Source organism: Myotis lucifugus, unplaced genomic scaffold (assembly GCF_000147115.1).
Source record: "Myotis lucifugus unplaced genomic scaffold, Myoluc2.0 scaffold_413, whole genome shotgun sequence".
NCBI lineage: Eukaryota > Metazoa > Chordata > Mammalia > Chiroptera > Vespertilionidae > Myotis > Myotis lucifugus.
The window spans coordinates 627,499-653,583 of NW_005871461.1; the positions used below are offsets into that span (position 1 = coordinate 627,499).

The 26,085-nt window shown below is 59.5% G+C and overlaps 1 protein-coding gene and 1 long non-coding RNA gene across 7 annotated transcripts; one reads left to right on the top strand and one right to left on the bottom strand.

Moving 5' to 3' along the window:
- Window positions 1–2,280: 2,280 nt before the first annotated feature.
- TMEM184B (transmembrane protein 184B) lies at window positions 2,281–25,777 on the bottom strand. 4 transcript variants are annotated; one of them, XM_023743800.1, is made up of 9 exons: window positions 25,529–25,777; window positions 22,962–23,127; window positions 12,341–12,431; window positions 11,779–11,854; window positions 8,875–8,966; window positions 7,840–8,009; window positions 7,216–7,410; window positions 5,445–5,465; window positions 2,281–4,591 (listed from the first exon to the last, which is right to left on the bottom strand). In XM_023743800.1, exons 1-9 carry the CDS (start codon window positions 25,718–25,720, stop codon window positions 4,350–4,352), a joined length of 1,245 nt encoding a protein of 414 aa, XP_023599568.1. In that variant the 5' UTR covers window positions 25,721–25,777; the 3' UTR covers window positions 2,281–4,349. The 4 variants fall into 4 exon arrangements, with proteins under 4 accessions (XP_023599568.1, XP_014323239.1, XP_023599567.1 ...); XM_014467753.1 differs by lacking the exon at window positions 5,445–5,465; XM_023743799.1 differs by lacking the exons at window positions 2,281–4,591; window positions 5,445–5,465 and adding an exon at window positions 4,624–5,440 and having other exon boundaries at window positions 25,461–25,595.
- LOC106699471 lies at window positions 12,727–20,457 on the top strand. 3 transcript variants are annotated; one of them, XR_002826176.1, is made up of 2 exons: window positions 12,727–14,707; window positions 18,182–20,457. It is a non-coding gene; the product is annotated as an uncharacterized LOC106699471 (long non-coding RNA). The 3 variants fall into 3 exon arrangements; XR_002826177.1 differs by lacking the exon at window positions 12,727–14,707 and adding an exon at window positions 16,944–17,493; XR_002826175.1 differs by lacking the exon at window positions 12,727–14,707 and adding an exon at window positions 16,944–17,335.
- Window positions 25,778–26,085: the final 308 nt, after the last annotated feature.

A 26,085-nucleotide genomic window follows, 5' to 3' on the forward strand; every position in this document is an offset into this window, starting at 1 on the left:
GAGAGATTTGACTGAGAAGCGTCGTCGAGGAGAAGAGGCCTCCCTTCGTTTTGTAAACTGCTCAGATGTGCCCGTGGCCCCTGCCCGGCCTGCGAGTCAGCACTAGGTTTGGCATATGTCTTGTGGGGCTGCCCAGCTGGGGAGCTAGTGTTCCCCCCTCTGCTTTGGGCCTGGGGAGGTCGCCTGCCCCGTCAGCAGACGGAACCGGGCCTCCCCTGGATGGGCCACCTGTGCTTAGTGGTTGAGCTGAAACTTACAGCCCGGTCCTCCCACTGCCGTCTTGCGATCCCAGCCATGGCCAGGGGACAGTGGACAGGGGCTGGAGATGGGAGGCAGGGCTGTCTGTGAGACAAGGTAAGAGAAGTAGAGGAGAGAGAAGGGGATGTAGATGGAAGAGAGGGAAGGGGCTGGCTAGCCAATTAGCAAGGGGACGGAGGAGGCAGGTGGGGAGATGAGATGACAGATGCGCCGTCTTGCAGCCTGGGGTGGGGGTCCTCAAAAGGGACGTCCCCCCTCTTCCCCTGTGACTGTCCCCCCTGGGGTGGCGGCTGGTCACGGCCATTGATTGTTCTGGGAAGCCCAGCCCCCCTCCCCCACACACTGTACACAGCTGCCTTCCCGCTCTTATTTATTGCACGAATCTAAGTTATTCTCTCCAGCCAGAGCCCTAGCGCCCACTCCCTGGAAAAAGTGGCATGCGGCCCTGAGCTGGACTTTATATTTTATATCTGCAAATAAATCACATTTTATCTTATATTTAGGGAAAGCCGGGTGGCAACACCACCAAAAAATGTTTTTAAAAAAATTGCCCCGGCCTCCAGATTTTATTTATTTTCTGACTTACAGTAAGCGAGTTATCCGCCTTCTGTATTTTGTAGACTTTCTGAATAAAGTCAAGTTCTCTTTTTCCACAGTGAAGAAGTGCATGTCCTGAGCTATGGTTTGTTGTTGTTTTTTTTTTGGGGGGGGGCGTTCCGAGTGAGGGGCCCAAAATGGAGTTCTGCTTTCCCAGCCCAAGCCGAACCCTCTGCTGGGCGGGAGGGCTAACTCCAGTTTGCAAATAAAAGCCAAGCACCATCGCTGCTCTTGCCTTGTGCCTACGCTGGTGGGGGGAGGGGGGGGCGCTGGAAGTGGAAACCCAGATGGGTGGTGCCCAAACATGTCCTTCCTTCTGGGTGCCTGAGCCAGGGATCCTCCGTGGGGAAGGCAAAGCCGGAGCACAATGAAATGTAGGGTTAAGTTTCTTTCCTGGGCATCCCTTCAGCGAAAAAACAGTCCCGCTCAGAGAGGAAAATTCCCAGCTTGAAGAGTCACCTCCCAGCACTTTCACGTGGAGGGCTGATCTTCTACAGCCAAGTAGAAAACACTTTCCTGGTGTTCTGGAAGGCATGGGGAGGCGGGGGGGGGGGGGGGGGGCAGTCCCAGCCTGCAGGCCTAAAAGCAGCCGCATCTCATCCTAGGCCCAGGCGGCAGAGTGCACTGTGCCGGGCAGGGAAAGCGGGGTTTGAATCCAGATGTGAGCTTTCCTAGCTGTGTGACCTTTAGTGGCTTATGTAGCTGCTTGCAGCCTCGGCTTATCCATCTGTGCCAGGAGGGTACTCCGAGGGCACAGGTGACCAGCACTGGGAGCCGGAGGGGCTCAAGCTTGAACACAGAAATGTTTACAGGAGGCGCACCGCTGCAGTGAGGATTTCTGAGAGGCCGGCTGTGGGTGTGAAGATGGCGGGGCCGGGAGAAGGCACGGGATAGGAAAGTTGGGGAAAGGCCAAACCACATAGGTTGGCCTGATCCACAGGCCTTCCTCCTCCCCCTCAGGTGGGGGCCCTTGATCCTCACCCGATGCTGAGATGCTGAGTTCAGGCCTAAGGAAAAGGCAGCCGGAAGCTGCAGGAGAGCCAAGCTGAGGCTGGGAATTTCCCCACCCCCACCGCATTCCTGAGGGCCCAAGTCAGCAGCCCCCCCTCCCCCAGCCCCCGCGAAGGCATGCGGGGGTGGCTGCAGGAAGGTGCCTTGCCTGGCCAGACACCTGGCCTGGTGGGTAGAGGCAGTGCCCCCTGCCCAGCAGGCCCTGCTCCAGGCCTGGCCCTAGGGGGCGGCACCAAGGGTCCCTCAGTGGAGGCTGGGTTCAGGGAGGCAATGTTAGCCTCTGACAATGTGAATTCCCCCCATGTTCGCACCGGAAGGACAAGGGTTTCCTAAGACACCCCTGCTCACAACCACGAAACCCACCCCAACACGGGGGTGGGGAGAGGAAGGAAAAAACCTCACGCACAGGCAGAGGAGATTTCAGTACAATCTATATTATCTCATATATATATATTTCTTCCTCACTTTATTTGCTCACTTCTGTCACGCATTTAAAATGTCACAGAGACCAAAATAGAGCGACTTTCTGGTGGAACTCACGGCAGTCATACACGAGATATAAAACTAAGGGACTCTGTCTTCTCATACATCATACAATTAATTTTTCAAGTATTTTTTATATACAAAGAGCTACTCTATTGGGAAAAAAATTTAAAAAAGACAAGGTTGGTTACGAATCCTAGGAAGTAGGTGGCGTGGTCAGGCCGCTCCCAGCCCGCAGCTCTGGGCCTGGCTCCCCGCCGGGAGCTGCAGGGCAGAGACGGGCAGGGAGCAGCCCCACACTTTGGCCTGGAAGGAGGGCCAGAGAAACAGAAGGGAAGGGAAATAGTGGGAGCGGGGCCGAGGGCGTTCTCAGGCAGCCTGCACGCCTGCTGCCTTCCCAGGCAGCTTGGGGCTGGCTGGCCAAGCCCCCCAGACAGGGACCCGAAAGCTGGCCCCTAGTACCCCTCAGGCAGGCCTGGCCCCCCCGCTCCCACCGGGAGGGCTGGCTTGGTCACAGCGCCAAGTGCCCAGAAAGACGCCTGGGATGAAACCCCCACCCGACCCTGGGCACTGTTCACCCAGGAGTGGCCAAGAGGGAAGATTCCGTAGTGAAGTCTGAAGCCACGGGCGGGCCCTTCTCCCTGCCCTTCCGCGGCTGCTGCAGCCCAAACGCGCTATCTCGGGACGGACGCTCTGCCTGTCCAAACAGTGTCCATCACGTCTCCTCCTGACGGTGGCCGATGTGAGCCCAGGCTGCACAGGGGCTCTGGCCCCAGGTGTGGGTGTGGGGTGGGCAAGGGGAGGGCCTGGTGGTCCTGGCCACCGAGGCCTGTCCAAGGGCGCCTGGCCCAGCACTGCAGGAGCCTGAGTGCCAGCAGCTTAGCAGGGAGCCCCCAGGGAGTGTCTGGGACAGACTGAGGCCTGGGGAGGGGAGCGTTCATGTGTGACTAAGGCACAGAAGAGATGGGCTGGGGCCAGATGAGCAGGACACCAGGCCGTGTGGGCATGGGGCCGGGGCCCTCCTGCAGGCCCAGCCTTTGTCCGCCCTCCCACAGAACCGTGTCCTCCGGAAGCTGGTCTGAAATGTGGACTCAGACTCTTTCCCTGAAATGGGAGGGAGAAGCCCCAGCAATGATCGGGGCCAGCAAAGGTCTGACCGCTCAGCCAGGAAGGAAGGTGGGAGCCCCTGACCCTCTGAGCAGCCAGGCAGTAAGGGCTCTGCCCCCAAAGCTCTCAAGACAGACCCAGGAGAGGGGCAGTGGGGGCTGCCGCTGTCCTCCGCAGGCCAGGGGGGAGGGGCATGCGACAGAGGTGCAGCCACAGCAAGGACAGCCAGGGGACGCAGGGACCTCACGTGGAGAGGCCACATCCGCAGAAGAGGGGCCCAGAGGCACCTGAGCACCTTCCTGGCGGGACCTGTGGCTCCTGGCGTCTGGCTGAGCCTTGCAGCGGGCCAGGCAGGCCGGGTCAGGAGGGACTCCACAGATAGCTTCCTCCCTCCTCCCTCCTCCTCCTCCTGCCCAGAGGAGCTAATATAGCAGAAGGGGGAGGAGGAAGAGGGGGCAGAGCTGCAGTGCAGTGTTGGGGAGGGGCTGTGAGTCTCAGGGGGAGGGCAATGAGCTGGGGACAGAGCTGAGAGGCTGCGGCCACTGGTCAGCAACACAAGCGTCAGGGCCTGGGGCACGGCTGGTCCCAACACGCCGCCACCAGGACGAGCCGAGCCGCACAGGCATGGGAGTGGCTCCCAGTGACCCCTGCTCCTCGCCGGGCGTGCAGCGTGGCCGTGTAGAAATGTTCCTGAAGGCTCGGGGTGAGCCTGGCCTGTCCTCTGGGCAGACAACGACTGGCGGTCCCTCTGGAAGCGATATGTGAGTGCTCTGGTCCAATAAATTAAAGGCAATGCCAAAGCCCTGGCAGCCCGCCTCCGGGCCTGGGCCTGAGGCCGGAGGGGCGCACCTGCCCTGGGCCAACGTGCCAATCCTTCCCAGCAGCAGCCACGCTTAGAACTCGTCATCAGAGCTGAGCAGGAGCGTCTTCTCGGTGTCGCGGGCGCCACTGAGGCTGTGGGAGCGTGAGAGGCCGTGGGCGCCGCCGTGCCAGGGGGGCCCGGGCTCCAGGGTGGACTGCTGCGTATACTGCTGGTAGGCGGGCGAGAAGTTGTGGATGGCGTCCTGCACAATGTCGTGCGGGTTCATGGTCTCCTTGAGGCTGCTGGAGATGCTCTTCATGGGGGCGCAGCGGCCTGCGGGCGGGAGGCAGGGGGGTGAGGGGCTGGCGCAGCAGGAGGCAAGGGGCTTGGCCCCCAGGTTGTCATCCAACCACCCCTAGTCCTGGGACCCACCCCCAAGGCTATGCCATCCAACCACCCCTCCTGGGACAGAGGATGGGGTTCTGCACGTGAGAAGGTGCAGGCAAAGAAACGGCCCTCTGGCTGGGGCGCAGGGCAGAGAGCACCCCTGAAGGGGTGGAGGTAAGCAGCCATGGGGGCGAGTCCGGCAGGTGGATGGGCCAGGGGTGGAGACTGGCACGATGCAGGCAATGAGCCCAGAATGCTCCAGGGAGGCAGGCCAACCCGGCACGAGTGGAGGTGGAAGTGCTGGGGACGGGCTCCCGGTGCTGGCCCTGCCCCCTCTCCTGAGGGAGTGGACCAGGGACCCGTTCCATCGGGGCAGCTGCAGAGGCTGGACCCCGGCGGAGCAGACATCTTCACCAGCTCCCCCGAGAGCGCGGGAGCCACCGGCTGGATAAGCTTCTCTGATTCCCTCCCCCATGAATGGGCCCCACAGGCCCAGGCCACACTGAGAGGTAAGGGAAGAGCTCCCTCGCAGCCAGGCCTTCGGACTCAAACACGTCTGCCCTTTCTGCCTCCACAGCCTCTGCCATGGACACACGAATGGCCCCTGGTTTCCCAGTAATGGGTGCTGTGCCCCAGGACCAACAGGGCATATGCCAGACGACAGGCCGGACAGAGCAGGTCTACAGAGGTGCCCGTGGTGAGGAGACTGGGCACAGAAGAACCAGGCAGAGAGGTGTGCCGGTGACAGGGACCAGGACTGACATGCAGGACAGACATGCAGACAGAGAGCAGAACCTACCGTAAGGACCATACGTTGGCACTGCCCACGGCCAAACCCGGGGCAAAAGCAGGGCGGGCAGGGGAGGGGGGAGAAGCAGGAGAAATAGAGAAGACAAGAGACAGCTGAGTGAACACCATGGCCCACCACCGAGGCCAGTGCACGCCACGCCCCCTGCCGCCCCCACCCCTGTCCCACCGGCACCCCAGCAGCCCCAGCTTCCCCTCGGGCCTTGGCGCACTATCCACCTACAGAGGACCCCCCTGTGGCACTCCCACTCTCTATGGGGGGACAAAGAGTGGACACCAGAATGGGGGCCGAGTTCGCCTCCGCCCCTAAGTCAGGGCCCCCACACCCCACTTCTCCAGCCTTGCCTGGAACTGCTAAGCCTATGCCTCGTGCTCCACAAACCTCTCCCCACTTCACAGACAGGAAATCGAGGCTGGGGCGGGGTTTCTTGTGCAGCCCCCATGACAGAGCCAGCTCTGCACCCATGCCAGACGGGAGGGCTGAGGGGCCGGGCCCTGTGGTTGGCGGGCCTGTGGCCAGCAGGACCGCGCGGAGGGGCAAGAGCGAGCAGCAGCTTCCCCTGGCGGGCAGGGTCCATGCACAGCTGCATGGCTGCGGGTGGATGTGTAGGGGAAGACGGCCCAGGCGTCCATTACAGCGTCTGCTGGGCCACCACGTGCAGAAATGGTCCTTAAACACTGAGACCTTCCCAGACTCTGGGCACAAAGGGACTTTCCCAAGGGACAGGGTCTGTCAGGACCAGGTCGAGGGACATCGCCCTCAATCCTGGGAAGCTGACCCTTCCAACTGGGGCCTTGGTGGGAAGCCAGTGGGCCACCAGCCGGCAGTGCTGAGCCGGGCAGCACAGTGCCTGCACTGACAGTGTGCGGTCAAATATGGAGAAAGCGCCCCCAGCCAGCGTGTTGGGGAAACGCGGTCGGGCCCACCAGAGTCACGAGGCCTGGAGTACAGGTCAGGCCCCGCATCAGCAGCTGCGCAGGCATCCTGAGGCCGCCCACCAGGGAGAGAACATGGCAGGAAGGGGTGGGAGGCGAGGAGCCCGGCCGCGGGCCAGGCGGTCCTCTATACTCTTCCCAGGACACGGCTGCCCGGGCCCGGGGTGGGCATCGGTGCTGCGCTTGGCGAAGTGGGTTTCCCCCTCCAGCCCCGTGGGAAGGGAGCTGGCAGCAGCCGAGCTCCAGGGTAGATGTGTTAGACCAGGAGGCCTCCCTTCCAGGCCCTCCCACCTCCTCCCATCATCCAAGCATCCCCAGACTCCTCTTCCTCTTCCCCTTGGGCATCCCTCCAGGCCCAGTGGCAGCAGAGGCACCCGGCCCGAGAGCTGAAATCCCACCCTGCCAGGCCCGAGCCCAGATCAATGACTGCGGAACCTCTGAGGTGGGGCCAGCACGGACTTTAAGACTCCCCAGGGGGCTCTGCTCTCACCCAGGGAGGTCAGCAAGTGTAAAAGAAAGCTGTTCAGAGCTACTGCCACCCAAGCCTGCTTCTGAGAGGTAATCAGGTTAAGAAAACAACAAAACCCTTGAGAGACAGAGGATTCTGGGATAAACGAAGAACCGGCTCAGTCAGAAACCCTGAGGGACTTCTATCCTAGAATCTCTGTCCTGACCGTCCCACAGGGCACTGCGCCTGTCAACTTCGGGTACTCGAGACCGGCTGCCCAAGACAGGAGGGCCTCGCTCCCAGGACCTCCCTCACGGGACCAGGACTCCTGGCCCTTCCACCCTGCAGGACGCCGCGGGCAGGAGGGCCTGGCTCTCACCTTGCGCGTCCAGCCTCTTGTCGGCGTAGACCTTGTAGGTGAAGGCGTGCCGCAGGGCCAGCGCCGCGAAGAACATCTCCACGCAGATGATGAAGTCCTGGTAGCCGGCAGCCACGGTGCCCTCGCCCACCGACACGCGGGCTGAGTGGATCTTGGGGATGGCCCCGCACTTCTCCAGGATGGCCAGGAGCAGGCCTGGGAGCAACGTGTGGGTGTCTGGCCCCGGCTGGACCGCCTTCCCACCCCCTCCTCCTCCATGCAGCCCCCCCAATGCCCGGGGTGGTGGAAGTAGGGGCCCTGGTTGCTCCTGTGGGCAGCGTTGTCGACACAAGCCGAGGCCACTTGGAAACCCCACTGAGACTTCACAGATATGCGGGGCCCCCCATGTCCCCCCACCCATGAATCAGCCTCACTGAAGCTCTGCCCTGGCTCCTAAGGCCCCTAAGGGCCCAGACTTCGGCCCGAGGGGGCACCCAGTGGATGGAGGCCCCTTTGAGCTCCAGGCTGGGATCCCTAAGGACAACCCCACGGCCTGGGCCCCAGGGGCACTGGGGATGGCAGGCAGGAGGAAGGGGACGAGGTTTAGGGGACAGGGCCGCCACACGGGGCAGGGCGGAGGCTCACCTTGCCAGAAGGAGAGGAAGATAACAGACTTGACCATGAAGAACTTGAGGACGGGGCTGTAGGGGCTGAGCAGCTCCCTGGTGGCGAAGTAGAAGAGGAAGAGGGCGTAGAGGGCCAGGCTGACGGAGACGTTGTAGATGATGGTCACGTACAGGTAGCCGCTGGCGACGCTGCAGAAAAGGGGAGCATCCTGGCTTGGACAGACCCCTCCGAGGGACGAGGAGCCCCCCCTCCTCTGTCCCGCCCCTACGCCAATCCCCATGGCTCTAGCCGTGCTCCCAAGCAGTGCTCCACGAGCCACGTGGTGATCAAAGGGGCCAAACATGAGGCGGGTGCCGGGGTGCCTGCAGCACGGGCCGAGCCAGGGCCCTGCCTCACGCAGGGGTGTCTAGCCACCTGCCCGCAGCTCTGGTGCCCACGCTCCTCGTGGAGGACCTGACACAGGCATGGAAGCCAGTCTGGCCTGGGATGAGGGCTCAGCCGATGGTCAGACAGCGAGTGTCAGAGTGACGGGAGCCAAGCCCTGCTCTTTCCAAGGTGAGCAAGTTACATCCCACTGCGCCTCCATTTGCCCACCTGCCCTGGCAGGCTGCTGTGCACCGTCCAGTGGTGTTGCCAAGCGCATGCCAGCACACGGCCATGGGGTCACTGTCCCTCACGCCCAGTGAGAGGCCTGGGCAGTTCACCAGGTGAGGCTTTCTACCCAAGGACTCAAGGCGGGCCTCTCGGGCTCCAGCCCTGCTGCCTGCCTTCTGTTCCTTCTGCCCTGGGCGCCCCCCCGCCCCCCTATGCAAAGGGGATGGATGCTGAGGGCTCCTTGAGTGCCCCTGACAGGCCAGCCTCACAGCTCAGGGGTGCGAAGCGTGAGGAAGGCTGGGAACATGCTTGACCTCCACTCAGAGGAGGTCCCGAGAGCGTGCGTGTGCCCAGTCTGTGGCCGCATCCTTCCCTAAGCCAGGCATTTGCCTCTGGGCAGGGACACCTACCCTGGCACCAACACTCCCCCCCACACCCCTGCGGGGACCCGCTGCTTACTCAAAGTCACCGTCCCGGTACTTGCCAAAGGCCTGGAGGACCACGGTGCTGACAGCCATGAGCGGCTTCACCACGCAGAACTGCAGGGTGGCCTGTGGGGAGAAGCCGAGAGTCAGGATGGGACAGACCACGTAACAGCACCTCCTCTGGCCGCAGACCTGCTGGATGCCAGGCCTGGGGAGCCCAGGGTCCTCCCCGAGGGGACTGCTGTCTGGAGAAGGCGGAGGAGTGAGACGATGCCAGTGTGACTCAGCTGAGTGAGAAGACGGGTGTGGAGGGAGGACGATGGATGGAGGAATGGAGGAGAGGAGACAGGAGATGTCCCTGGAGAAGGGGCAGCAGGAATGTGAGACAAGGGACAGGCAGAGGGGACAGCTCATACTGAGGCCAGAGGCAGAGTGGACAAGGGCACGGGTTCGTGCTGGACGGGCAGCACCGTGAAGTGGCCAAGGAAGTGGGTGGGGTGGGGAGCAAAGCCGGGGCGCTGCTCCAGGGACTGGCCACATGGGGAGCAGGGTTGGACCAGGGCTTCCTCTCGTGCCCCTCGCCCACCCCCGGGGTCTGGCTCCCTGCCCCGGGCTCTGGGCCTGGGCCCAGGGTTTATATTGAGCTGGGATCCTGCTGGGGATGGAGATGACTTAACAGGAGCACGAAACAGGAAGCAGCCCAAAGCAAAGGTCTAGTTTGACACCTGAGTTTGAATGTTGGCCTCGCCAGCTGCCAGAAGCTCGAGCGGCGGCCACTGAGCCCCTGGCGGACGGACGTCAGCAGCCCCTCGTCACAGGTAAGCCCCTGCCCCAGGCTTTCACAACTGCCTACCGAGGCCCCCGCAAACCCCGGGCACCCACGGCGCCCATAATATCACTAGAATCCCCTTCCTGCTGAAGTCAAATAAGTCTAAGCCACGGGCCGTCTGTGGAGGCGGGAGCAGTTGGAAAGGCTAAGCGAGTGTGGCTCCAAACAGGGCCAGGACCCTGGAGCGGAGAACGTGGCCTGTTGAACCCAAAGTTCTGGGAACTGGAGTGAGGTTTGCAGGGGAGCCCAGTGTCAGAGCCTTGGGGTGCCACCAGGAGAGGCGTGTGTGACGGGGCTAGAGGGGTGATACTGCTGTCACACCCCACAGAACTGCCCTGGCCTCCCCACCCCACCTGGAGGAGGCGGACCCGCACCGACAGCCCACAGGGGAGGAGCAGCCCCTCGTATGGAGTGAGCCAGTGAGTGAGCGAGCTAAGAGCCCGGCCTGCCGGTACGCCTGGTCAGCCCCTGGATGCCCACGTCCCTATGGAGCCCCAGAGGTGAGCACTGTCCCCAGCCTGATACAGAGGAGGGAACGAGGCCCAGGGACCCTGAAGCCCAGCAGGAGGTCCTGCCCTGGGACAAAGCTGCCACCCCAGGCAGGGGGCGGGGCTTCTGTTCTCTCCCCTTTCCTACCTCTCCCAGCCACTGCCAGGAACAACGGTGGAATATCCGGAACAGCCAGCCCACAGGCCTGGGGATAATTTATAACAAGGCGGCTGGAGCTAGTGATCTGGGATCAAAACTTTGTACACAATATAATCATCAAAGAAGGCATGAGTCACAGGCCCAGGCGCCTAGCCCAGGGTAAACAATGGCCCTGAAAGGCCCCACCCTGAGCCCGGGACAGTTTAACTCTTTCCCTGCAGGTCCCTCGGGGAGACTGTGAGTTTAGAAACACCGTAAGGAAGGAAGACGTGGAAGCTGACCTGGAGGCCCGGGAGGTCCAGGCAGGCTCTGTGGGTGTGTGTGCCTGGCCCCACACAGAAAAGCCAGGCCCCAGCGGGCCAGTGACTGCCTGTGGTTCATTTCCCCTCGGGTTACTCTGGAGATGCTGGAGGGGTCGGAAGGCCCTGTGGAGGGAGCCCCAGAGGAGACTCAGTCGAGGTCGTGCCGCTGGGCATGACACCGGACTCTCCCTCCCCAAACAAGAGACGGGGGGGGGGCTCTGTGCCAGCACCTTGCGAATGCTCTGTATCCACCACCTCACCTGTTCCTTAAACCATCCCTTGGGATAAGTAACATTACGCACATTTGACAGAAGGAACTAAGGCTCAGAGAGGTTAAGTAATGACCCAGGTCACGGTCAGAGGAGAAGCTGGAAATCAAACTCAGATGGTCAGAGGCACAGGCCCATGCACTTCACCACCACACCACACCCCTTCCAGACCGCAGGGAGGGCAGCTGGGAAAACGAAAGCTGCTGCTGCCAACTGGGAAATGGGGGAGGGACTAGAGACGGCACACGCCTGGTTCCTCATGCATCTTTTTTTTTTTCAATCCTCACCTGAGGATATTTTTTAAAATATATGTTTTTGTTGATTTTAGAGAGAGAGGAAGGGAGAGGGATAGAGAAATAGAAACACTGAGAAACATCGATTCGGCTGCCTCCTGCACGCCACCTACTGGGGATCGAGCCCATAACCGGGGCATGTGCCCTGACCTCTTGGTTCATGGGTCGATGCTCAACCACTGAGCCACACCAGCAGGGCTGGTCTTGTATCTTTAATGCAGAAACCCTCCTTCCCTCTAGCCCCAGCTGATGAGAAGTTTTCAAACAGAGATTCTAGAATCCCCATGCACATCCTCCGATTCTCACACACACCGAGACTTGGTCAAAAGGAGCAAGAGTCTGAGACCACTTCGTGCCCAGGACGCCTCTCACTGCCCCTCTGAGCACCCCCTGTGAATGCAGGGGCATCCCTGTGTGGGGAGTGGGTGCTAGGGTTTGGGGGTTGGGGGCTTGCAGGAAATGGGGACTCCAAGGTGGAGCCAGGGCAGCCTGCGGAGGGTCCACCCAGCTGGCCTCTGCCACCCTGTCAAGCAGGGGCAGCACAGCCCCGCGGCTGCTGCTCCAGGGCACAGACCGGGCACGTGCGGGGGCACACACCTGCTTGCAGAACCGCAGGAACCCAATGGAGTACGTCTTTCCCCAGAGGCAGCAGGTGCCATACATACAGCTGGACCTGGAAGAGACCACAGAGGGGATGGTGAGCAGAGAGCTAGGACTCGGGGAAGGTGGGGCTGGGGGACGCCCTCCCTCACATCCAGACAAGCCAGGGCACAGCAGGGTGGGGTGGGGACGGGGCAGAGAGCCCAGGCAGCTTTGAGCCTGAGGCCAAGTACAGGGAGCCAGTGAGAGCATTTGCAATTGCGGTAAAGCATGAGGGAGCAGGCTGCTCGGCAGCCCACGGGTAGCAAAGCACCTGAGAAGCACTGAATGTAAACAGTGCAAGAGAGAGAAACAGGAAAAGATGGGAAGACAGAGGAGAGAGAGCCGGGGAGGCCCTTCCAAAAGTCCCAATGAATGGCCTTGCTTGGGAAGCTCAGGAGACACAGCAGGTCAAGGCCACAGGCGTGGAGGAGCTGCATGTCCAGCTGCCGCCGGGACAGCTCGGAGAAAGGCAGGCCCAGGAAGCAGGGTGCGGGGCTGCAGGGAGCTGTGTACTCACTCGATGGGCTTCCCCCGGATCTCGGACATGATGGAACTTTCTCCCCCGAGGTACTCATAGCACAGGCTCAGGAAGTTGTAGATGACCAAGGCTGTGAAAAGAGGGTCCACAGTAAACCACTCCCATCAACAGGACAGGTCAAGAGACGGCAGAACTCTGAGTAGCAACGAAAGTGAAAGACCAGTCACAGCAGCAACAGAGAGCCCTGAGGGACAGGAGAACCGCACCGTGAACTGAACACTCCATTCTAACCAAAACCAGGCAAGACCAGTGGCATTGCTTAGGGATGCTACACACTGCTCTCACTCTGTACAGCATGGAAGAGATGACCTCAGAAGTCAGCTCTGTGTGGGGAGACGGGAGGACGGGAGGTTAGGGTGGGCACGGAGGGGCCTTGGGGCAGCTGGCAGTGTGCCCGCTCTGGGGTTCAACCAGGTACTGGCTTTATAATTCATCCTATGCTCTTTTCTATTGTGTTATGGACCATGAATTTACAGCAAAACAATAAAACGTTCTCCAGGGGGCTCTCAGGAGACATTCTAAGCAAGAATGAGACGGCAGCACCTCCGTTCGCTCACAACCTGCAGTGCACCTGAGTCTGCACTGAACACAGGGGTGGTGCAGAAAGAGGCACGAATGTCTTGAGAAGCTGGGTCAGCTCGTTCTGAGTCAGGATGCGACTGGACATCCCCACAAAGACAGAATCTGCGAGAGCGACCGCCCGCCGGCAGAGAAGTGTGTTGTAAATGCTACGCTATAAACACAGCAATGCGCTGTGATGGCTCCTGGTCAGAGACGTCTGCTGGGTCAGCAAAGCGAAGGCTGCTGCCTGCAGGTGCCAGAGCAAAGGGTGTGCCAGGAGCGAGGAGGGCGAGTGTGGAAGAAAGTGAGAGTGTGGCAGAGGACACCACAAAGCACGGGGGCCGGAGGGTCGGGGCCAAGAGCAGGGAGCGAGGAGAGGCATCCGGAAAAGCATGGCCAGGGCAAGGTCAACATGGGGCCAGAGAGACCCCTTCTCCTCTGACCCTGCGTCCCCTGCAGCACGAAGGCCTCGGGCTCCCGGTGCAGCCCCTGGCTTGGCACTCAAGGTCTCCCCACGATGACGTGGTCCCTGCCCACCCCTCACTCCTCCTTCCCAGCGACGCTGGACGCCCCTTTCCCTCAGCAGGTTATTGCTTTTGCACTGGCTGTCCCCACTGCCTGGGGTGCCCCTCCCTCCGCACTCCCATCAGACACCACCTACCCTGTGAGTCTCTGGCCACCCTAGGCCAGTTCTCTCACCCACAGTCCTGATGACGTGCAGACGCTGTGCAGACCTCAACACGAAAGCCTGGCGACACAGTCGGAGGTGAACGGTGGCCTTCAACTTGGAAAGGAAGGTATCTGGGTGCTTTTTGCCACTCACAGCTGCTCTAACCTACGAAGGGCTCATGTCTCCAGCTGGGGTGGGGCCCCAGGGAGCACCCTCTAAGAACACGACCCATAGCACCTACCACACTGTGCTGGGACTACCCCTCAGCAGACACAGAGCAGAGGGTTTGCCGCCTGGGTCTGCCACTGGGTTAGCTGTGAGCCTCAGTTTCCTCACCTGTTAAATGGGGACGGGAGTCCCTACCTTCACAGGAGGCTGCGAGGTTGAAGTGAGTATGCAAAGTGCTCGGACGAGTGGGCAGCACTCGGCAGCGCTGCGTGTCGGCAGCTACCTGCCTGCCTCCCTCGGGGGCCAGCATCTGGGATGGGCTGGGGACCCTGTGTGCTGCCGGCCCGGCACAGGAGCAGCTCAGGATGTCTGGTGACTGCAGGCACCCCCACTGATCACTCAACGACAAGAACTACTTTGGGGTACGGGGAGGGGGCATCTAGCCAAATCTGACATCAGCCTGCTAATGGCCTTTGTCCAAACCCACATGAGGCCACGTGGAATGGATGTGTCCATCCCAGGCTGGGTCCAGCCATATTGTGGTCGATGATTATTTTCCAAAGACGGCCACACCCTCTGACACTGACACAACCGGTGCCTACGGTGGACCGGGTGGCACAGAAGTGATGCTTCGTGACATCTGACACTGGGATCAGAAGCCTCTTTCCTCTGTTCTTTCCCGAGACGCCCGCCCTTGAGCCCAGTCACCGTGCGGGAAGCCCAGGCTGACCCCCATGTGGGAGGAACCGAGGGCCCAGCAGACACCAGCACCCACTGCCAGACACACGAGTGAGTCAGATTCCAGATGAAGCCGCCCCGGCCAAGACCCCGCTACCACGGGCAGGGGCCCACCATGCCCACGTGCGTCCCGATGCCTGCCCGGCAGTCAGCAGAAGCAGACGGTTGTCTTACACGGGGCTGTTTGGGATCGTTGCCTACACAGCCATGTAAGTAGAACCTATACATAAAACCACCTGAGCATTCCCAGGGCGTGCACGCTCCTCACGCTTCCCGAGGCCACATATTCTGGTCCCTCTGCCTCCCAGAGGGACCCGCTGAGATGCCGCCTACTCCTTGGTGGCCTCCTCTGTCCTGTTGCCATGCTCACTTCCCACACGGTGAGCTCTCTGCCCATCGCCTGAAACTTCCAGTACAAGCAGCAGCGAAGCAGCAGGAAAGCCATGAACGCGGAGCCAGCCCTCCTGGGTGTGCGCGTGGTTCTACCACTCGGAGCTGTGTGGCCTCAGGCACGTGTCCTCAGTGCTCTGTGCTGCCAGGACCTTCCTCTTGGGGCTGCTGGGAGGACGGGTCGGGGTGAGCACAGCACCAGCCTGAGATGAGCCGAGTTCACACTGAGCAGAGTCCACAGCATGTGATCTGTCGTTTTCTCCAGACTGTAAAGTCCTTGCGGGTAGAAACGGAGGCCTACCCCCAATAACTACCGTACACACGGTAAACACGGAAGAAATGAATGGACGGGCATGGGCCCAGGTTCCAGGGGCTCAGAGCAGCAGGGCAGGCAGCCACGCCCACACTCAGTTCTGTGCTCCAGTTCGCCCTCTCACGGGATGCTGAACAGACTTTCCCGAGGTGATCAGACTTCCAGGCCCGAAGACAAAACCCTCCAGGGAACCCCCAGGGGCCGAAGTTCATCAGCCGCTCCACACGGAACCACTCTCGCAGCCAGGCCTCCTGCCGTCCTCGGAGAAGAGCCTGGCGCCTGAGCTCACATCCTTTCCTTATCACATACGTCCGCACGCAGCCAAGCTCTGTGCTCAGCTGGTCAGAACTGTCAAATCCCATCCATCTCTCAGCTCAAGATTCTCGACCTTTTACCAGTGCTCTGGCCAGCAAGTCTGTGTAACACCAAGTTGGTGACGATGTCGGTTAAAGAATCATGAGTGAGTCGATAACGCGTTCTCAGAGAAGGGAGGCAGGACAGACTGTCTTCCAGATGGTCCAACAAGCCCACACCAGGACCATCTGGACAAGCCAATCCCTCACCGGAGAGTTACAGAGCCACCCCAGCACCCGGCCAGGGTGTGCACAATGACAAGTCAACACACCCCAGGAACCAACACAAAGATATGCTGCCCTGGGCACAGGGAAAGCACAACAGATTAGCAGCGAGATTCTCAGCCAGCGGCCTTGTTGCCTGACTTCCCCCCGACCATGGTTTCAGTTCTGGCCCCTGGGAGGCCTCAGAGAAACAGAGTAACTCTATGCCCCCTAAATGTTCACTACAGCCTCTGTGCTAGGCTCTGTGCTGGGCCCTGGGGACACAGAAATGACCAAGGGGCCCACAGACAAGGCCCTCCCGTGTGAAGCGGAGCGTCCAGAATGAGGGAAGGGATGGTGTCTGTCTGTCTGTCTCAGTCTCCTGCTCTGGAGAGTGAGGTACCGGAACTTTGGGCTCCATCCTAGGCACCTAGAGAAATGCACACAGTCAGGAGAGCAGGACAGGGTGGAGATGAAATGAGGGTTGTCCTGGGTCCTCGAGGCCTGGAGGGAAGACATTGGCACTCACTCTCTTCATCTGTGTGCCAGCGACCTTGTCCAGAAGGTCAGACAGGACCCGCTTAGTCCCAGGGGTGGATCCTACCACTTCTGCTCAGTATAAGAAACTATTCCTAAGAGGCAGTCTTCAGAGGGGCAAGGTAGTGAGCTCTCTGTTAATGGAAGCATGCAATCAGAGCTAGGCCCTTCCACACGGGCCACAACCAGGGCATGGCAGCCACATAACAGACATTAACTATAAAGGGGTCTGAGCAGCTGACACTTTACAGGTCCCTCCTTTCCAACCCCGAGACGCCTGACTGACTCTCTCTCACAGGCAGCAGCGTCTCCAACCAGAGCAGCCGGGACAGGAAGCTGTCCTCCAAGAGACTGTTCTCCACCCCGCACCGCCCCCCCCCATCTCCCGCCCCTCTCCCCAGGGACAACTGTAACAGCACAGCCTTGGGGGCCCCCAAGGCTTCACGGAGAGGCTCCCTGACAAGTGCACTCGGGCAGCCTCTGCTCCCCCACTACAGGTAAGCGAGGCACCTGTCTGCTCCACAGACACTCCCTGGGCCCCCATTCTGTGCCCTGGGTGCACCTGGCCATCGCCAGCTCACTCCTCCACACACCTTCAGCACCTAAAGCGGCCCCGGGGCCTCGCTGTCCTTGCTACACAGACTAAAGCGGCCCCGGGGCCTCGCTGTCCTTGCTACACAGACACTGTTATTTGGAAAGACTCGAGCATTTGTATTTCAGATAACTCACGATGAGCCCGGGAAACTCAGTTTTGACCACTTGGGACAGAAATCTCTGCTCAGTAAAGAGGGCCTCAGGACTTTCCTTTTTTCAGGGACTGATGATCACTGCGGACAATAACGGGCACAATGCACTACAGCCATGGCGACGGGCTCTGCCCGACGCGAAAGGCCCCAGGATGCTGCCAGGCGGGTCCTTCCCCCCCCACCCCCCATGCCATGTCTGTCCTTTGCTGGTCCTGCTTCCTGCCACCTGGAATGCCCTTTCTCTCTCTCAGGACCTCTACTGGTTCCTTCTGCAAACCTCTTTATTCTGATCAGGTGAGCTCCTGTGAGTCCTGGCAGCACATGGCCCGCCGGCCTTCTGTGGCGTGTTTGCGGCCCTCGGCCGGGTTCATCCTGGCTACACTCTCTCCACCAAGATGTTTCATTTGGGGCCAGGTTCCAGGAAGCGGACCTTGTCCAAAATCTGAAACTGGGTGAATGAAGCGTCATTCTTTAATTGTTTCATCCAGGCCTGTAAAACCTCTTCCCCTGACAAGAGTTCATATTTTTCACTGAGAAACTCGTCCTGTGTTCCTTCACCAAGCCTGGCACAGGGCAACCCCGGGCCTGGGAGCTCCAGGCAAGCCTGGCCTCTGGCAAGCACCTGGGAAATCCTGGGCCAGTTTCTTAGCCTCTCAAACTCCTTCCCACGGTTGTAAAATGGGGGTGATATGTACTCCTCCGGGTAACTGGGAGGTGAGAATGAGCTCAGCCTAATGAAAAATAGGTGGTAAAGCCGTGAGCCCACACCAGTGTTACTGGGAAAACAGTGCTGCATAAAGCAACGGGAAGCCCTCTCCTCTGCACCCTGCCTCCTGCACCCCTCGATCAGCTCCCCAGCTCCTCAGGCTGCCTCAGAGTTGTCTCTAGGAGCGACCTCCCACCCCGACCACAATCAAACACTAAATGCAGGGCAGGGGCTGGTTTCCCGCTACTCCTTCTGCCTGGCGCTGCCGTGTGAACTGCGGTGTGAGTTACAGCCCTCACCAGATGGCAGATACTCGGTCAGAGGGACCCTGGGCTAGCCATTTACTTCTCTGAGACTCGCCCTCTCCTTGGAAAATGGCAATATTACCACCCACTCAAGCTGTTTATCTCCCTCTCCTCTCCCCCTCCCCCCAGGATGCCACTAAGATGAGAATGAATCGGTGGAAAAGTACAAGCCTTCAAGGACAAGGAGATGGCACCGGAGGCAGCCGACAGCAATGTTACAAAAGCTCTGAGATGCAGCATGGTCAGCGTGGTCCCTGACCGGGAGGGCCCAGGACTGCGGGGGAAGGTGCCGATGGAAAACGTAGCTGCAAGTCTGCGCGCGGCCTTTACTTTCCTGGCCGGTGGGGACAGCTCCTTCCTCAGAGAACTCAGCTCAGCCGAGGACAGCAACGAGGACACTTGCAGAAAACAGATGAGGTCTGAATGCGAAGGGCGAGTTGTCCGGGTCCCTTCCCCCAACTGCACCCTTAACTCAGCGTGCCCAGCTTTCACCACCCAGAGAACATTATTATCTGGGGAAACAGGCCCAGAATAAAAAAAAACTTCATCGAGTGCCTGTCCCCACCACTGCGTAAAAACAGCACAGGAAAGCCGTGTCCTGTCACCCAACTGGGAGGCCGGCAGTGTAAGCCCCATTCTTCAATACAAAGAATAGCCAAGGACACCAGACACTTGAGGAGCGCTTCCAACACAAAGGTCAAAGGCCAAGACAAACAAACAGGGAAGTCAGGAGACCGAGATAATGCAGGAAACAGAAGAAAACTGCAATTAGCGTCCGGAACGGGAGATATTCTCTCCCACACCAAGCACAAGGGACTATAAAATAGAACAGGAAAGAGCGCCTGACGCTTTACAACACGATAAAGAAAACAAAACCTTCCGTAGAAAAGCTCAAAGGTAAATATTTAAAATAAAATTTAAAAGCTCCTGGGAAATAGAACAAAAGAAACCATAAAGAAAACTTAAAGGTCAATCCAGAAGTGCAACATCCTACCAACAGGAATTCTGGAAAGCAGGAATAAACTAAGGGGGGCGCGGGGGGGGGGTGCGGCGTAGCAAAGGAACATGCAAGAACATTTCTCGGCACTCAAGACATGGGCTTCCACATGAAGGGCCACCGGGCACCCCGCACAGTGAATATCCCGCCGCCTCTGAGATTTCAGAACACTGGGGGCAAAGACCATAAGCAAAGGGGAAAGCAGGTCACACACAGACATTAAGAGTCAGAACCCAGCCCTGGCCTGTGGTTCCGTTATTTAGGGTGTCATGCCACGATGCCAAGGTTGTGGGTTCGATCCCTGGTCAGAGCACATAGAACAATTAACCAGTGAATGCATAAATAAATGAAACAACAAAATGACGTTTCTCTCCCCTCTCTCTCTCTCTCTCTCTCTCTCTCAGTCCATTTTTTTAAAAAAGAATCAGGATCCAGCAGACTTTCCGAAAACAATGCTGGAAGCTAAAAGACTGAAAAACCTGCCTTCAGAATTCAGAGGGAGAGTAATTTCCATCTTAGAATTGTACTCCCATTGACAACTAACCAAACAGAACAATATAATATATATTTGTAGACAATTTTCAGATTTCAAAAAACAGAACCCCATGCACCCTTTTCTCAGGAAGCTCCTGGGAGCCGAGCTCTAACCAGGAGAGGGCGGAGAGGGCGAATCACCAACAAGGGAAAATGGCCCCAGGGGGCAGGTGGTCAGCACAGGAGCGGGGGGCAGGGAAGACCCAGGGCAGCTGCCGAGCAGGAGGAGGCCAGGCCCAGCCCAGAGCAGGAGGCAGGGCATCGGGAGGAACAGCACCGAGGAAAACCCAGAGCGAAGAGACATGCGCCTCCCCTTAGAGAAGGCATGCTTCTAATTCAGTGAAGCGTTCGGGAACAAAGTGATGACAGATACATAGAAAACAGAGTAAACCAAACAGCAAGACGAGTGGCAGCAGAGGAAAAGCACAAGGAAATGTCATCTCGAGGCACCTGCAGGCTCAGCTTTGAACAATGTTTACAGACATGGAGTAACGCACACACGAAATGCGGACTTAGAAACGCTTGTCACCTTAAAAAGATGAAGGAGCGAAAGCGTGTGGGTGTGCACAGCCGGAGGTGAGTACCTAAGTCACAAGCCTCCCAGAGGAAGAAGCCTGCTACTAAACACTACATGAAACTGAAATCCAGAAACAACAGTCTACGCACGTTTTTAGGTTATTCAAGGGAAAAAAAGTTTAAGGAGTTGAAAGTGGCCCTGGCCGGGTAGCTCCATTGGTTAGATGATCATCCTGATTTTAACAAAAATAATAAAAATAAAAAAAGAGTTGCAAGTGCAGTGAACTTGGGAGTCAGAGGAGTTGGGGCAGCTTGTGTCATCCATATGCATGTATGACTTTAATAAAAATAAAATGTCCATTGTTTTAATTTTGTTAAAAAGAAAAGCAAATGTCGCCTAATGGCCAGCAGAGGCCTGGCTACTGTGAAGTAGGAGTTCCTTGGCCCAGTCCGTCCACTCCTGCCCCTTCCCCGTCTCAGGAGACTGGGAGGAAGGGGAACGCATGGGGGCCTCTTTTTGAACTGTAAGGGACACGCCACCACCACGCCTGCTGGGGGCAGGTCCTGCGGAGCTGCAGCACTTGTCGTTATAAAAACTATGGGAGAGGGTCCCAGGCACGGAGCAGAGGTGCGGGGAAGGGCGAGGCGAGGGCCACGCCACCCGCGCGGACACCGAGCTTGTGGACGCTGGTGGCCTGTACTTCGGCGGCTGGGGCCCTGTTTGTAAACTGCCTGGGAGGGGCCCAGGGACAATAGCGTTGCTAGGAGACGCAGACTTCTTACAAAGGACCTTTCTGTAGCTGGGAGGAAGGTCTGGACAGGCAGGGCCTGAACAAAGAGGCTTCTGGAGTGGGAGGAGCCGCCAACCATCTGCTGCCACCTCTGGGGCCGGGAGCGACGGCAATGCGAAGGCTCCCTGGCTGTGCCCCCTTCTGCCATGCACCCCAGTCTGCAGGGCCTGTCCCCCGACCATACAGGGGAGGCTCCCTGGGCAGGGCAGAGCTTGTTTATTCTGAACGAACAAGCAGAGGCTGTGCCATGCGAGGCTGGCAGGTGAATGGAAAAGGATTCTGGCCTCACCTTCTCCAACCCCAACCTCTGTGGCTCCCAAGGTACCAGAGGTTTTGCTGGGGGCTCTGCTGCTTCCAGGAATGTCAGGCACTAGAGCCCCACCTGCCTCAGCTCCGTCACCTGGCAGGGCCAGGCAGGGACACCAGCAGGGACTTTAATGAGGCTACATGTGGATGAACACAAGGCACAGAGCAGGTGTTTCACCAAGTCCCTTATTCATTCCCAACATCCAGAACGAGGGAGCACCTACCACGTGCCCGGCTCTGTTGGCACTGCACTCAGGACGGGGAGAACCAACCAGGCACTTCACTGCAAACTGCGTGCTGCGGACCGGGTCTGGGAGGGGAGCCACCGGGAAGGCCTCTCCGAGGGGACACCGCGGTCCAGATGGAGGAGGGGGAGCCCACGGAGAAGAGCTTTGCGGGCACTGGGCGAACACCCGGTGTGCCAGGCCAGAAAGGAGGCCGGTGTGGCTGAACGGGCAGGTGGGGTGGGGTGTTAGGCATCTGAATTTCCTCACCAAATCCAAAGGCGTTTCCTGTGCCTCTGAGTGCTCAGGGACACACGGGTTCAAAACGGGGCAGAAACAGACTCCAGTTTCTCGGGGGACGAGCATGAAGCCCAGGGCCAAGGACCAAGTCCTCCCAGGTCAGAGAAGCTGACAGGCGGTCATGGTCAGAGCTGCCTGGTCACAGCACCAGGAAAACCGCATCTGGTCACTTTACCAGGAACCAGCAGTGCAGGTACAGGGACGGGAACACACGGCCGTGAGAGGGGGCGAGCATCAGAAGGGATCTTGAATCCAAGGACCCCTCCTCCCCAGCCTGCTGGCCTGTGGCCTGTCCTGGGGCCTCTGGCCCCTCCGTCACCCACAGCCCATGTAGAGAGCTTTGTAGCCTGCAATTTCGCATCATATTTTTAGGTATCAACAGTAAGAAAGAAGATCTAAATTTCCCTGTGTGGCCTGCAAGGCTGTGTATGTCCCTGTCCCTGGCTCCCAGTGCAATCCCTCCTCCAGCCACCGGCCCCCCACAGCCAGCCCACCCTGGCTGGGCACACGGGGACTCCTCCCTCCCCTCAATTTAGCTCTCCGCTCAGCCCAGAATGGACTCTCCTCCTCGCCCTCCCTCTGACAGGCACCGGCTCATTCTCCAAGCCTCAGGCCAGGACCACTGGGCCCCGGTGAGAGAGGCTGCCTGCCCTGTGGTGACTGTGCAGGTGGCACAGACTCCTGGAGGGCTGGCTGGTCAGGGCCTGGTGTGCCTGGAGCTCAGTGCCAGAGCTGGTGATGCTCCCACGTCACATGCAAGAGCAGAGGCCCCCAAAAGGCAGTGAGCCACCTTCTTGGGTGGCACAGCAGAGCTCCTCCAGGGACAAAGCCCTCAGACTTAAGGCACATGGGGAGGGAGGCCCCGCCCTGCCCCACAGACTCCCGGATAAACCCCAACCCATCTGCACCTAGAGCTTCTATCTACAGACAGATCGCTCATTTGCTGCCTGCACACCCGTCTGAGACACCAGAGCTGAGAAAGGGGACACGGGGGGAGGGTCCCTGCTTCCAGGTGTCTGTGACGCTGCTCTGGGAGCCCCATCGCAAAGGGCATCTGAAGGTGAGACTCTGGCCACACCTGTGCTGTCACCTGTCGCTCTAGGCCTGGATGGTGGGTAAAGAAGCGAGGGGTGGCCCCTCGAGGAGAAACCAGGAGAGGGGCCCGTGGCTCCCAGACGCCAGGCAGGAGGGGTGCGCTGCCCACGGCCGGCCCTCCCTGGTGCGCGCCCACACGTCCTCACCCTCGTAGCAGTCACGCACGGTGCCGAAGTACACGTAGTACTGGTCGTTGGTGAAGAAGAGGAGGCTGAGCCAGGAGTCGAAGGCGTAGATGGGCACGATGAAGAGGATGCGCACGATGTAGCGCTGCTCGTTGGGGCAGCTGTAGCAGCGCAGGTGCATGTAGATCTGCGGGCAGAGGGGCAGTGTCAGCCGGAGACCCGACGTCCTGACTGTCCCGCCGGCGCCCCTCCGCCCCTCTGCTCCACGGGAGGAGGAGGCGGGCCGAGCGGTCTAGCTCAGCCACTCACTAGATCTGTGACCGAATTACTCCACCCTGCGCCTCAGCCTCCTCCTCTGCAAAAGGGGACGATGAGTGTGAGGCTGTTTGGCTCAGTGGATAGAGCGTCGGCCTGCAGACTGAAAGGTCCCAGGTTCGATTCCGGCCAAGGGCATGTACCTTGGTTGCGGGCACATCCCCAGGAGGAAGTGTGCAGGAGGCAGCTGATCGATGTTTCTCTCTCATCGATATTTCTAACTCTCTATCTCTCTCCCTTCCTCTCTGTGAAAAATCAATAAAATATATTTTAAAAAAAAGGGGGGGGACGATGAGTGTGAGGCTGCTGCGAGCATCAGACCCCGGGGTGCAGAAAGCCTGTGGGGGTGCAAGCGGTGGCGCCAAGGCCGGCCTCACAGACTCAGGAGCACGAGTCCATGCCCGAGACTGTCCACATCCAAGCGGGGAATCAGCTGTAACAAGCACCCTGGGACCCTCGTGCACAGCCAGGTTTGTGTGGTGCAAGGAGGTTTTCAGTATGTGTCCCCACCCCGACCTCCCTAAGCACCTGGTCCCTGGGCCATGGAGCTCACAGGCGAGGGGGTGGGTGCCCACCCGCCCCATCCCCGTATGACGGGGCAGACGGGACCCCCACTTCTACGCAGGGCGGATGCTCTCCCTGGCTGCGTGGCTGCAGTGATGTCCTCAGCCTGTCTGACCTTCCCAGCTGGAACAGAGGCAGCGCTCCTGCCGCACGGGCAGTTGGGAGAATGAATGCGGTTTTTAGATAGCGGGGGGTGGGGGGGGGGTGATAAAAGTTGCACACAAATGCCAAGACCTGCTCTAGCCAGGATCCTCGTCCCAGCCCGAGTCTCCCATCCCAGCTTCATGACTTCACACTTGGCCCAGCCGAGCCCTGGGCTCGGGAGGAAAAGAACAAAATATTCCCCATCTTCAATGAGCCAGCTGCAATGAAGCAACTGGATTCTAGAAAGGATGGGGAACACAGGGCAGCGGGAGAGGAGCTGAAAGGAGACCCAAATGAGCTCAGCCTCCGTCTTTGCTGGAAACCTTCAAACCTCTCCTTGCTCAGGCAGCCAAGGCCCGTCTCAGGCCACACCAGGCTCCTCTGGGCCTGTGAGCACGGGGCACAGGACACTGACTTCTACCCCAGCTCTGCCAACGACTAAGTAAATAGGCTAGTCCCCTCCCTTCTCCCTCTCTGGGTCCCAATTTTCTCATCTGCGAAGGGGTCACTGACATCAGGTGCTCACACACAGTCCCCAGGCCCCCTGCAGCTCAGGGTGGACACGGGACTGACATCAGGTGCTCACGCACAGTCCCCAGGCCCCCTACAGCTCAGGCTGGACATGGAACTGACAACTAGGTGCTCATGCACAGTCTCCCAGCTCACTGCAGCTCAGGGTGTACACGGGACTGACAACTAGGTGCTCATGCACAGTCTCCCAGCTCCCTGCAGCTCAGGGTGTACACAGGACTGACATCAGGTGCTCACGCACAGTCCCCCAGCTCCCTGCAGCTCAGGGTGGACACAGGACTGACATCAGGTGCTCACACACAGTCCCCAGCCCCCTGCAGCTCAGGCTGGACACGGGACTGACAACTAGGTGCTCACGCACAGTCCCCAGGCCCCCTGCAGCTCAGGGTGGACACGGGACTGACATCAGGTGCTCACGCACAGTCCCCAGGCCCCCTGCAGCTCAGGGTGGACACGGGACTGACATCAGGTGCTCACGCACAGTCCCCCAGCTCCCTGCAGCTCAGGATGGACACGGGACTTACATCAGGTGCTCACGCACAGTCCCCCAGCTCCCTGCAGCTCAGGGTGGACACAGGACTGACATCAGGTGCTCACGCACAGTCCCCCAGCTCCCTGCAGCTCAGGCTGGACCCGGGACTGACATCAGGTGCTCACGCACAGTCCCCAGGCCCCCTGCAGCTCAGGCTGGACATGGGACCAGTTCTGGCCCAGGGACAGTGAGCAAAGAAATGAGTGTCGTTTCTGGATCTTAAAAGGTAAATACCCAGAGTGCCTCCCACGTGACCCTCCTCCCAGTGGTCAGGTGGATGATGCCTTGGAGCTGCAAGATGCTGGAGCCACAGGTGGAACCTGAAGCGCACTGGGCTGGGATGTGAGCAAGGAATCCCCTTCTCCCAGAGGAGCTCCGGAGATCATGGGGTTCACTTACTGCTGCAGCATCGCCTGCCCGCACCTAACTAATGCCTTTTGGACTAGAAACTGCTCAGGATCCTTCTAGCCTTCGGGCTCGGGGACTCCTGACTGGCCGGTACCTGGTGGCAGGTGATGAGCAGCGCCGTCCAGACAAAGAAACCGGAGATGGCCTGCGCGGCCGTTGTCATCAGGAACACGGGCTGTTCCATGGCTGTGGGGCTGCCCTCGGGGACTTCGGAGACGCTGGGCGAGGCTGCCGCCATCGTGGGCGACACTGGATCTGGGGCCAGGGCGGCCCCCCTCACTGTCATGGTGCCCGGCAGCAGGGGCTCCCTGAGAGAAACCGTGGGAGTGAGCGAGGAGCTGGCCTAGAGAGAGGAAATCACAATATTAGCCTCCTCCCAGCCAGGGCCAGTACCGGAAAGAATCTCCCAGGGTTCTATGTCCACCTTCAAAACGTGCCCGGACTCTGACCAGGCGTCACCCTGGCCCCAGCCATCACGCTGGAGCCAGCCTCACCTTGTCCCCCCTGAATTAATGGAACAGGCTCCTCACCAGTCTCCCTGCTTCTGCCCTTGTCTCTGCTGTCCAGTCCCACGCAGCAGCTGTGTGAGCCTTCTAAGATGTCAGCCAGACTGGCCTCTCCTCTGCTCAGAACTCCAAAACCTCACATCTC

What these genes read in the sequence shown, in the direction of transcription:
- TMEM184B (XM_023743798.1), bottom strand. Translation starts at nt 25,720, where the DNA reads ATGACAGTGAGGGGGGCCGCCCTGGCCCCAGATCCAGTGTCGCCCACG. An exon ending in TACCGGGACGGTGACTTTGA is followed by an intron (nt 8,010 to 8,874) that starts GTAAGCAGCGGG and finishes CCTTTTCTGCAG; the next exon opens with CGTCGCCAGCGGCTACCTGT. An exon ending in CTTCCTCTCCTTCTGGCAAG is followed by an intron (nt 7,411 to 7,839) that starts GTGAGCCTCCGC and finishes CGTTGCTCCCAG; the next exon opens with GCCTGCTCCTGGCCATCCTG.